At 39.6% G+C, this 13026-nt stretch overlaps 1 protein-coding gene across 2 annotated transcripts in view; it reads right to left on the bottom strand.

Annotated features, from left to right (window-relative positions):
- The window catches only part of LOC129672188 (contactin-associated protein like 5-1-like), a 715327-nt gene that overhangs the window by 525138 nt on the left and 177163 nt on the right, over positions 1-13026 (bottom strand). For both annotated transcript variants that reach the window (XM_055601503.1, XM_055601502.1), the window contains exon 2: positions 228-332. In XM_055601503.1, the coding sequence (XP_055457478.1) occupies positions 228-332 (105 nt within the window). The remainder of the gene's footprint in view (positions 1-227; positions 333-13026) is intronic.

Here is a 13026-nt window from a genome sequence, read left to right on the forward strand (position 1 = left end):
AGCAACAACAACACAGCACAAAGAAATCCTTGGTGGATGTTTGAGTTAGAGGAGTGTGTTGACTATTACATGATAGAAGTATTTTCCCTATAGACTTAACCTTCCAGATTTCCTTCTGGACTGTATTTTGGATGTGACCCCTGTAAAGACAGAGTACTTCCTCTGTCTTTAGCACTCACAATGTCCTCATCTAGTGCATGGGTTAAGGGTTTAGGTACTGTACTTACCCATTCTCCAGTTGAGCTGAGCTGGGCTGGAACTTCCAGTAAGATCTGAGGAGCTGGAGAAAGCCATCGGTGAGAGGAAGGAGGCCAATGGGTCATCACAGTTGTCTGAAAAGATGGAAAGAGCAGGAGAGGTCACATTCTATGGGCAAGAAAATTTCACAAAGAGGGAACTTATAATATAGGCACTTTATTATTAAAAATCTGCTCTGGGAAAAGTTGGGGACTATTTTTCAGTATGTGTCACTGCAGTTGCTTCTCATTGCCTTCATGGATGGTATTACTTCCTTTCATTGATGAAAAAAAAAAAAAAAAAAACGAAGGCCAGGGGGATGGTGTGTTCAAGTTCATAACACTAGTAAATAGCATTACCAAAACCCTCAGGAAGCTTTATTAGTGATAGCCAGGATCTGGAAACAACCTAGATGTCCATTAAAACTGAGGAATGGATACAGAAATTGTGGTAAAGTTACACAATGGAATATGACTCAGCAGCTACTCATCCTTTAGTTGAACAGTTGAGCAAAGTCTCACAGCATGTCTCTGTTTAGCCTCTCAATCCTGCTCTCCCTCCCTTTTCTGCTCCCATGCCCCTCCCCCAGCCCACTGATGGGGAGGACCCTGTCACTTTCCATCTGACTCTAGACTATCAGGGCTCATCAGGACTGGCTGCATAGTCTTCCTCTGAGGTCTAGTAAGGCTGCCTTCCCTTCAGGGATAGGTGATCAAAGAGCCAGCCACTGAGTTCAGGTCAGAGACAGTCCCTGTACCCCTTACTAGGAAACTCAATTGGAGACTGAACTGCCATGGGCTACATCTGTTCAGGGATTCTAAGTTATCTCCATGAATGGTCCTTGGTTGGAGTATCAGTCTCAGAAAAGATTCCTGGGCCCAGATTTGTTGGTTCTGTTGCTATCCTTGTGGAGCTACAGTCCCCTTCAGGTCTTTATATCTCTCCCTCCTTTCATAAGATTCCGTGCACTCTGTCCAAAGTTTGGCTATGAGTCTTAGCATCTGATTTAATACCCTACTGGGTAGAATCCTTAAGAGGCCTTCTGATAGGCCACAGTTTGGGAAATGATCAATCCTATATCTGACAAAGGGCTAATATCCCAGAATATATAAAGAACTAAAGAAGTTAAAAAGCAATGAATCAAGTAATCCAGTTGAAAATGGGGTACAGAGCTAAACAGAGAATTGTCAAGATAGGAATATCAAATGGCAGAGAAACACTTGAGAAATGCTCAACGTCCTTAATCATCAGGGAAATGCAAATCAAAACAACCCTAAGATTTCATCTTACATCCATCAGAATGGCTAAGATAAAAAACTCAAGTGACAATGCATGCTGGAGAGGATGTGGAGAAAGGAGAACCCTCCTCCATTGTTGGTGGGAATGTAAACTTGTACAAACACTTTCAAAATCAATCTGGTGTTTTCTCAGAAAATTAGGAATAGTGCTACCTCGAGATCCAGCTATGCTATTCTTAGGCATATATCCAAAATATGCTCAAGTATACATTTGCTCAACTATGCACGTAGCAGCTTTATTAGTAATAGCCAGGATCTGGAAACAACCTAGATGCCCATTAAAACTGAGGAATGGATACAGAAATTGTGGTAAAGTTACACAATGGAATATGACTCAGCAACTAAAAACAAGGAAATCATGAAATTTGCAGGCAAATGGTGGGGCCTAGAAAAGATCATCCTGCGTGAGGTATCCCAGAAGCAGAAAGACCCACATGTTATATACTCACTTGTAAGTGGATATTAGACATATAATATAGGATCAACATATTAAAATCTGTACACTTAAAGAAGCTAAGCAAGAAGGAAGAACCTGGGTAAAATGCTCAATCCTCATTCAGAAAGGCTAATGGGATAGACATTGGAAGACAAAGGAAACAGGGAAAAGGGATTTTTACAGGGCATTGTTTATTCTCCCATCTTCAGCCTCCAAGAACCCTTGCAGTAAATGTGTCTGTAATAATAGGATAACCTCAAATTTCTTACTACAATTAGTGTGTGAGCCAGGGTGTGTGCGCTACTCATACAGGTGCTCATTTATGCCACAGGAAATGAAAGAGAATATTCTCAAATGTTGTATAATCTTGAGCTGGATAAGAACTTCAATAGCTGACTTTACAGCCTTCCTTGGTGAGGTACTTCCCAAGGCTGCTTTGATATTAGTAAAGAGGATGAGACCATGGACAATTACATGCCTTGTCAACAGGGTCATTCTCAGAACCAAGTAAGGATAACTGCACCTGTGTGTGTGTGTGTGTGTGTGTGTGTGTGTGTGTGTGTGTGTGTTTCATGTTCTAGTATGCAGGTGAGCATGTTTGCAAGCATATATGCACTGTGGTACTTGTCTGTGCTTTTGGAAGCCAGAGGTCAATCTTGAGTAACATTCTTCAGGATCCTTTACACCTTGTCTTTTAAGGAATTGAACACCAGGTTTTCTTCAGTTTCACTTCCAATGCATGGCTCTGAGGTAGACCACAGGGATTCTCTGAGATTGTGAAGATGATATTACTTAATGCTCAGCAGACTTCTTCCAGAATGAGCTCGCAAAATTCCTGTTCTTGTGACATTCCTTCCAAATCTCAGATGCAATTAAAATTCAAGCCCTAATTAAAATTTCTATAATTGCTTTTCTTCAGCAAATTACTGATCATATTTGCTGTTTTCTCTGTTTTTAAAGTTAATTTTGTTTTTATTTAGGTATGTGAGTGTCTCTGTACTGATAAGTGCACATGTGGGTGCTTTAAGTAACATTGTTTTATTTGTTGTTGTCAACATATATTTTATTTATTATTATTAAAATATCAATAGAATTACAGATTGTGCTGAAGTGAAATTGTATGTATAATCTTGATGACTACAGTAAATTGTCTGTATCTGGAGATTTGGAGCTTAAGAGATTCACTTACATTTATCGGCAAGATAAAATTCCTCTTAGCATTGAACACGTAACGACCTACCTTGTTTAAAAGATATAAAGTATGAATTCTGTAGCATGTGTTTATTGGTACTTAGAGGCAGTAACTCAGGATTTTGCCTTCATTTACTTTTTTATTGTAACCTATAATTTTACTTAGCAAACAGTGCAATAAATACTGTGGTTTCGCTTTTAGATATGATCCTGTTTCCTTCTTTCACCATAAAACCCAAGGACAAAAGCGTTCATAATGAGCATACCTAAAGGCAGCAGTGTCTAAAGAACAGCACAGAGAACCTCACCTCTGTGTCTGGCCCTCAATCTTCACATTACTACAATATGGAAGCATGCGATTTTGCATCACCCTCTGGGCAGTCAGGGGCAGTCTGTTTGCTGCAGGAAGACAGTGGATTCAGACACAGACCTGCAGTCAACCAGCAGCTGATCTTTTATATTAACAAAAGGTGCTGGCATTTGCCTCAGGCGTAAAACAGTTAATTAGCCAGCATAAAGCCAATGGGTCAATTCCTAACACAAATGCCAATAACTGTTTAAAATTTTAAAAATTCAAAAATTTGTGTTTATTAACAATTGCAAGTAAAAGTGAAAATGGCATGACTTGAGATACGGGGTCCTGGGCCTAAAGTGACACAGCACTCTGTCTAAAGTCATTAGTGATGCTGCTTTCTGTCTGGAGTCAGCAATTATAGAGCTGTCTGTCTGGGGTCAGTGGTGATGGCAGCTCTCTGTCTGGGGTCAGCAGTGATGCATCTTTATGGGGGCAGCAATGGAGTAGTTCCCAGACTGCTGGGTCAGCTTTCTGTCTCCAAAGGGATTAACAATGTAAAGTCCTCTGGGTGGTCAACAGTAGAGCTCTGAGATGTCAGGAATAACAGCAGGGACAGCACAGAGAAGACTGTCATGAGAATAAGGACTTGGCAATTATGTACACACACTTTTTTTTGGTGTGAACTTTCTATCAGGGTCAGTGTGAGTCTCTGCCTATTGTCTGTGGTGAACATGCTCTTTAGTGCTAATCCTGATAGACTACCTAGTGTGAATGTAACTCTTTCTTTCTTAGACTATCCAAGGATGTTCCACGGTCCCAGCTGTAAATTGCTTTATTGAATTATCCAGCCCTAGTCCAGTTATGTTTTCAAGTTGCTGTTGGATTTTATTTCTTTTTATATAATGTATATTATCATATCCATCCATCACTACCTCCACCCCCACCCCCCCCCCCACCCCCACTCACTGGAAGGCTTTCTAAACCAACAGCCTCCCAGGTTCATATCCACTTTATATTTTGGTTGTTGTTATAACCTATACTCTAGGTGTCACCTATATCCCCATGGATTTGGTGCCATCTATAGGAGCAAGAGTAACATACTAGAATCTTTATCCCCAAAGAAAAGTGGCTCTCCCTGACTTAGGAGCCAGCAACTTATGGTATCTCCTCTAATAGAGATGGAGCCTTGGCAGTTCTCCAGTAGCTTTGCTGTAATTTTTACTGGCTTAATCTTGTACAGGTCTTGTGCAGATAGCAACAGCTGCAGGAAGATGATGTTGGCAAAAGCTATGTCATGTTCAGAAGTATTTTAGATAGATGTTGACTTTTGTTTTCATTCCAAGGGAAGGAATATTTTGTTCTCTGCAACCTACACTTCTTTATTGTCTTCCATCTCTGTCCTGAAATGTAATTTGTCAATGGCAAAAGTTTCTTACAGATTTTGTTCAGAAAGTTTTCCAAGATGCTTACATCTAAGACGCTTACTCTGTGTGACACAGTGAATGAAAAGAATCAACACTACTAAAGAATAGACATTATTCTAAAGGAGGATGATTAGAGCAGTATCAGAAACCACAGGGTTGTGACAGATACTATTCTGAGAAGTGTGCATAACAATGTGACCCAGTGAAAAGCCACTCTCAGCATAGGGAGCATGCTGCTCTCCAGTGGTTGGGGTAGAGACCAAGGATCCAGAGGTCTCATCCACAGGCAAATCAGGTGGCTCTTCTGGAAAGAGAATGACAAGCTCACAGTCCTGTTGACAAATGATCTATCAACGGAACAGAGTTCCATTCTACCATTTCTGGTTTCTCAAAGAGGAGGTCAGGGACAATTTGCAAAGGATCCCTTTAGTTAAGACTGACTTATTTGGGATTGGGAGTGTAGATAGTAATAGAACAGACATGATATGAAAGTGGAAGTAGAAATACTGATGGTTTTAGGGTGCAAGTAGAAATGGGGTTCAGGAGGTATGGAAGAAGAGTGGGCATTAGAGGGATGATCAATGAAAACTATGTATGAAAATACATTAAAGAAACCTGTCACTTTTCATTCCAATTAAAAGTTAAACTATACTAATTAAAAAAAATATAATGACTTATAATGAGAGGTCATTAACAAGGTACAATCATCAACATGCTGTGCTCAGAAGACTATCATGAGAAGCAGTTAGTTGTGGAAGAAGAGATGGCGGGATTCCACATGCCAGGATGTGCACGTGGTACTGATAAACTCTTGGAGAGCCATTGTCTTCAACTGTGTAAGCTAACTGTGAGTTGACTGAAATCCAATGAATAGTTTCAAACTCAGAGTCACAAAGACAGTTCTGATTAATGTCAGTGGGTCACAAAACAAATAAAAAAATATGAATGTGGAAAATAGACCTCTAGTAAGGAAAGGGAGGACAATAGTAGGAAAGAAATATAAGTGGATAATGAACATGTGTGTGAGTGAGTGTGTGTGTGTGTGTGTGTGTGTGTGTGTGTGTGTGTGTGTGTAGATATTGATAGCTCTGATTCTAAGGTCTGCTTGTGGCAAAACTTCTGAAGCTATCTGTCACAAGACTTACTGCCAGTAGGTGCAGAAATTCTAAAACTCTAGCTGAGTGCCCAACTCCTGGAGCTACATTCCACCGTGATGGTCAATCCACTTATATGTATCTCAGTCCTCGTTGCTTCTCCCATTCCCAGTTTACATGGGAAACACCCGTCAGCTAGAGCATGAGCTGTTATAGCATGCACAATTCAGGAATCAGAAGAGAGTGAGTGAACCTGTTCACCTCAGAGCCTGCAAAGCTAAGCGTAGGCAGCACAGAGTCACAGTACACACAGAAGAGGCAATGCTGACCGGATGGCAGCTCTGTTGCACACCTGACCCTCATCTAGCCCAGGCTCAGCTTCAGATCAAGTGCAGGCTAAAGCAGAGCCTACACCTCCCAGGTCTCCCCTTCCCTCCACCACATCCACACTTTGGAGATATCAGAAAGTAGAAGCATCAATACTGTTTTTTTTCCTCACCTCTTTTTGTCTTGTTCTTTGTGTTTCTCCTTTTCTTTTTTACTATAAATTTATTGCATTTTACTTTTTAACTTTTTTAAATTTTTTATTAATTAGACTTTATTCATTTTGTATCCCCCCATAAGCCCCTCCCTCCTCCACTCCTGATCCCATCCTCCCTCCCATTTCTGCATGCATGCCCCTCCCCAAGTCCACTGATAGGGGAGATTCTTCTCTCCTTTCTGATCTTAAACAATCAGTTCTCATCAAAAGTGGCCTGGTAAGGCTGCTTCCCCCTCAGGGGGAGGTGATCAAGGAGCAGGCCAATCAGATTATGTCAGAGGCAGTCCCTCTTCCCATTACTAGGTAATCCACTTGGACACTGAAGAAAACTTTCCAAATCCATATTACACTTCTTTTACTTGTGTAATTCTATTTACATTTTTTTTTAAAATCAGGCCATCACTTACTTTTATTTTTCTCTTGCTCCTTTCTCTTCTCTTTAAAACATTCTATGACATTGTTCTTTTTTTCTTTCTTTTACTTAATGCTGTTGTTTCCTCATTTGTTTTCCATCTTTTGTACTCCTTTATTTCATTCATTTACTATTTTCATGTTTAACTACAATAAATTTTAACATTTCAATACAATTTAAATAATTTTTATCATTTTCTGTTCCATAGTTTCTGATGGTGAATATTTTGGGATTTAATTTATTTCAATGTGGTTCTAGGTTGTGTTCCTTTTGGTGGTATTGCTCCAAAGTGTGGATGTGGTGGAGGGAAGGGGAGACCTGGGAGGTGTAGGCTCTGTTTTAGCCTGCATTTGATCTGCAGCTGAGCCTGGGCTAGATGAGGGTCAGGTGTGCAACAGAGCTGCCATCCCGTCAGTATTGCCTCTTCTGTGTGTACCGTGACTCTGTGCTGCCTACACTTAGCTTTCAGGAGGTACTTTCCTTTCTGAGTGGTACTGGATGCTTAAGAAAAGGCTTATCACCAAGAAGATCCTCTAATAAAACAAGAACTATCCCTACAGAACCAGGAACAAACCTCAATACAGAATCAAACATGATATGACAAAACATGTCAAAATTACAACCTAAAAATATACTTTCTTTGTTACAATCAAAAGATACTGAAAGGGCAGTGAATTCAAATGCCCACTTCCAAATTTACCAATAACTTTAGCAGAAAAACAAACAAGGAGATAAATAAAGAAAAGCAAAGAACTTGCAACATGCATAAGAAAGTCAACTACAGATGAGAAAGAGAAGCTAAAACCAAACATGTATGTTTGAAATAAGTAACCTCAGTAAATCATTAAAAAGTAGAAAATTCCACAAACAGATATTTCAAAGCAAAATGAATGTTATCAGGAATAGAAAATAAGGCCAAAAAGCTTAGATTTTGACATTAATAAAGACACACAAGAATAACAACAAATGACTAAACATAAAAGCTAAGTCTAAAATATTTGGGACTAGAGTAAGAAATCAAACCTAACAACCCATGGAATAGGGAAAGGAGATAAAATGAAAACTGGAAGGAATAGAAACCTATTCTGTAAAATGAGATCACAAATTTCTCACAATATTGGAAATGCTCAGACAAGCTCAGGAAGAGTTATGAAAGGTCCCATCCATGACACACTAATCAGTAAAACATGGAAACTGAGAAACAAAGGAACAACATTGAAAACTACAGGAGAAGACGCTGAACCAGAGGTGGACAGATTGGAATGGCATCACAATCTCAGAAGCTTCCCTGAGGCCATTGTTGGCTATGAGTTTTTGTTAAGTAGTGAGTGAGACCCAATAGACAGAAGTCAGATGTTCTGAGCCTGTTGGGAAAAGGCTTGTGGGGACCATGGCTCCAAAAATAAAAAATGCTCTAATGTTGTATAAACTGAGATAGGACAATATTAAATGATTAGGGTTATGAATGTGCCTTCAATTTAATTGAATTAGGTAGAAGGCATAAGGTCATTTTATCATAAGAATAGATACTATTAAATACACAGAAGAAATTCAAAAATTTTGGAATATTAGATGCTGGGAGCAGAGTTTAGAACACTTTGGAAGGTTTTGTGCATATGTTTGATTTGTTTTGTTTCGGAGCCAGGGTCTTCCACTTTTAGCTCAGAGTGGCCTGTAATATACAGGGAGCCTTCTGCCTCATGTGGAGATCATATACCTGGCTTTAGACATTTTCAAAAAGACTGATTAGAAAATATATGAAGGAACAGATTTGTATTTACTCTAGCAACACCTTCCTCCATGGCTGAAGAGATCATGATTACAACTACTGTGTTCTCATCTTTCAGAGGATTTGAGATCAGTTCCCAACATCCAGGACAGGTGGCAGATATACGCAAATAACTCCAGGGGATTTGGAACTGGGAGGGAAGTTTCGCTTGCATATATGCACGCACACACACACACACACACACACATCCCCACATGTTTAAAAATATTTTTGCATTACTAGCCCCCATCATGTTACCCTGTGTTTCCATCAGTCAACATTTTGTACTATGTCCACATATGTACGAGTGCACACACACACGTGTGCACATTCACATACAAAGTTTAAGCTCAGATGCTCTCATTAAAAGTGAGCTCAGTGAATAAATAGATGATGTAGTAAAAGATAAAAAGATTAAGAAAATGAGGAAAATAAAAAGTTACAAGTAGAGATGATGTTCTACTTTAGAAACTACACTGTTCAAATGATTGTTTAGAGACAAATATAATACAGGAGAAGTATTTTCAGAATGCTTGTTGTCAATTCTGTTGTCATCTTTGTTGGGTTCTTTTCTAGAGCTGCATCTTTCTCAGTGTGTACCTGTTCTTTCTTTTTGCATAAAGTGGGGTTAAACTTCGAATAGCTAATCATGACCTTCCATTGAGAAGTTGTAAATTACACTGAAAATCGTGGTTACTCAGAAAACCATGATGTAAAAGTGCTACTCGGTCAATCAATGGACATTCATTAAGTCATTTCCGTTCACATGTGTGAGGGAGATTTGTTCCCATGAAAAATACGACAGTCTGTATCTTCTGTCTGCTAAGTGGGAGTAGACTCATGAGCTAGAGTTGAGGCCTGACCATGTGACCAATTATACACCAGGGAGTTTAACCTCAATGACTGTCCTGTGAATGCAGAAGGCTAATCAAGGGAGTTTGAATATTGGCGTTCACTGCTCTTTAAATGTGAGGAAATGCTGGCAGGCCACTTACAATAGAAATCACCCATCTGGTTCTAAAGTGGCTGTGTGTGTGAGAACGTGTGCACACACATGTATAGGTGACATAGACGTACATAAATATGCATACATGAGTACGTATTGAGTATGCATGCAAGTATGTGTGTGTGTTTCTGTTGGAGGGAGTGTGTCACTGGAAGCAAACTTTGAGGTCTCAGATACTCAAACCAGGTCTAGGGTGATTGTCTCTTCCTGTTGCCTGCTTGTTCAGATATAGAACTTTCAACTTGTCTCTCTAGCATCATGTCTGCCTGAGTGCTGCTATGCTTTCTGCCATGAAGATAATGGACTAAACTTCACAGCTGTAAGCCAGCTATAATTAAATATTTTCTTTATAAGAATTGCTGTGGCCATGGTGTGTCTTCATAGCAATAAAACTCTAACCAAGGCAAAAGTTGATACCAGAAGTAGGGTTCATTATCTGAACTCTAGATCTACCTGCCTCTGTCTTTCAGGTGCTAGAGTTAAAGATATACACCACCACACCAGGCTGATCTGATTATTTACTTCTGAGCAAGTCAACACACAGCTATCCACACATTCCAACTTGTGGATAGTAAGAAATGAAAAACTCAGATTAGGGTGTGATGGTACATACTTTTAATCCCTTAATTCCAGAGGTAGATCTCTGTGTTTGAGGCCATCCTGGTCAATGGATTGAGCTTCATGACAGTCAAGTTTAAGCAATAAAGGAAACCATGGAAAACAAATCTAGTGAAGCTGGAATTATGTACTTTGGAGTTTGCTCAGCTGGTTTTTGGTCTTGATTTGTTCCAGTATTTCTTCACTATGCTCCATTTCCTCCCTTTTAGAATAGTAACACTTATCTTGTCCCATTGTATGTTGAAAGTATGCCATCTTCTTTTTCATTTTTATTTTCCAGGTTGCAGTTAAAAGATGGCATAAGTCTCAGATGAGCATTAGAACTTTAGACTTTTAAATAAGTTTGAGACTTCTATACTCTGTTGGGACCTTTGAAGTAGACTAAATGACTTTTGCATTATGATATGGTGATAAGCCTATGGGGACCAGGGAGTTGAATGAGGTATTTTGAATAAAAATGGCTCCCTTAGGCCCATAGTGAGTGGCACTATTAGGAGGTTAGTGTAAATTTGGCCTTGTTGAAGGAAGTCTGTCACTAGGGGCAGGCTTTGAATTCTCATATGCTCAAGGCAGCCCAGTGTGGCAGCCGTTTCCTGCTGCCTACTGATCTGGATGTAGAACTCTCAGCTCCTTCTCTAGCACTATGTCTGCCGGCATCCCACTAAACATCCCACTATGATGACAATGGACTAAACCTTTGAAACGGTAAGCCAGCTCTAGTAAAATGTTTTTCTTTGATTGAGGTAAGGTGGCCATGGTGTCTCTTCATAGCAATAGAAACTTTAATTAAAACACCAGTGTATAATGCAATTGGAGACTATACATTGTCCTATGAGATAACTAAAAGACAATCATATAAAATGTCCAGCCTTTTGATTGTCACATTATGATATTCATTTAAGTTCTTTTACACTCTTGCACATATTCAAGAATATGACTATATTTGTAGTACTAATGCATAACTTACTTTAAAATGTAGCCTGAAAGGATCATCCTGAGTGAGCTGTCCCAAAAGCAGAAAGACACACATAGTATATACTCATATAGACATATAACTTGGAATAAACCTACTAAAATCTATACATCTAAAGAAACTCATCAAGAGAGAGGATCCTGACTAAAATGCTCAATCCCCATCCTGAAAGGCAAAGAGAATGGACATCAGAAGAAGAAGAAAATAGGAAACAATCTAGAAACCTACCACAGAGGACCTCTGAAAGGCTCTGCCCTGCAGACTATCAAAGCAGATGCTGAGACTTATGGCCTACTGTTGGGCAGAGTGCATGGAATCTTATGTAAGAAGTGAGAAATAGTAAGATTTGGAGAGGACAGGAACCCCACAAGGAGAGCAACAGAACCAGAAAATTTGAACACAGGGGTCTTCCCAGAGACTCATACTCCAACCAAGTACCATGCATAGAGATATCCTAGAAGCCCTGCACAGATGTACCTCATGGCAGTTTAGTGTCCAAGAGGGTTACATAGTAATGGGAAGAGGGACTGCCTCTGACATAATCTGATTGCCCTGCTCTTTGATCACATCCCCCTGAGGGGAGAGGAGCCTTACCAGGTCACAGAAGATGACAATGCAGCCACTCCTGATGTGATCTGATAGATTAAGATCAGAAGGAAGGAGAGGAAGACCTCCCTTATCAGTGGACTTGGGGGGGAGCATGCGTGAAGAAGAGGGAGGGAAGTATAGGACAGGGAGGGAAGGAGAGAGGATCTTCTGGGGGGATACAAAGTGAATAAAGTGTAATTAATAAAATAAAATAAAATTTAAAAAAAGATGGGATCTGTCATATTTGTGTTTTAGAAACTAAGATAGAAAGCAGAAAAACACTGCACTGGCGATAAGACACTGATATTTAGTTTCAAAACTTGGCCTTTGACAACATGACCATTTATCAAAACTTTCACACACATAGACACACACACACACACACACACACATACATGTGGATGTACGTACCCATAAGGAACAGGTAGAGGACAGAGGGTGTTTTCCTGAAACTGCTTCTCAACTTCCATTTTTGAGAGACTCTGTCACTGACCCCAAAACTCACTATTTTGGTTCTTCTTGTTGGTCAGCAGTGCCTGGCCATCCTCTAGGTTCTACTCCTATACTGTGAAGCTACAGGAACACACGGTCTCACTTAGCTTTATGTAGCTATTACTTATAATACGTCATGTCCTCATGCTTACAGATCATAGAGCCATCTCCCCAAGTCGCTAGAAAGTCATTTTCTTACAGAAAAGGAGACAGGACAGAGCTTACCGCTAAATTCCCAATCCATTACCTTTGGTGTTTGTATCTTTTAATATGGTGTTGTTTTAAAAGAGTATCTAAGCCAGAGACAAAACCATATTTCATTTGTGGAAATAATAATTTTAATGAGAAAGCAGTCAAAACTGTGAATGAGTTTACTTAGAGTGTGGACTGGCTGTGTTAAAGCTGTCTACATGGAGTCGGCTGGCATGCTGGTTGATAGAGAGAAACCCAGTTTGTATAGTGCCCATCAGTTGGAAACGAAGTTCTTTGGTATAGAAAACACAGCCATTTGATGGCACACATCCTACAGGCTCCATGGAGTGATCTGCTCCTTCTCATCTGTAATGATTCTTGAGACATTTCTGGACTCCAGATAATGATTGATTGATTTATTTATTTATTTATTTATTTATTTATTTATTTATTTATTTATT

Source organism: Psammomys obesus, unplaced genomic scaffold (genome assembly GCF_907164565.1).
Source record: "Psammomys obesus unplaced genomic scaffold, mPsaObe1.curated_primary_1811, whole genome shotgun sequence".
Taxonomy (NCBI): Eukaryota; Metazoa; Chordata; class Mammalia; order Rodentia; family Muridae; genus Psammomys; species Psammomys obesus.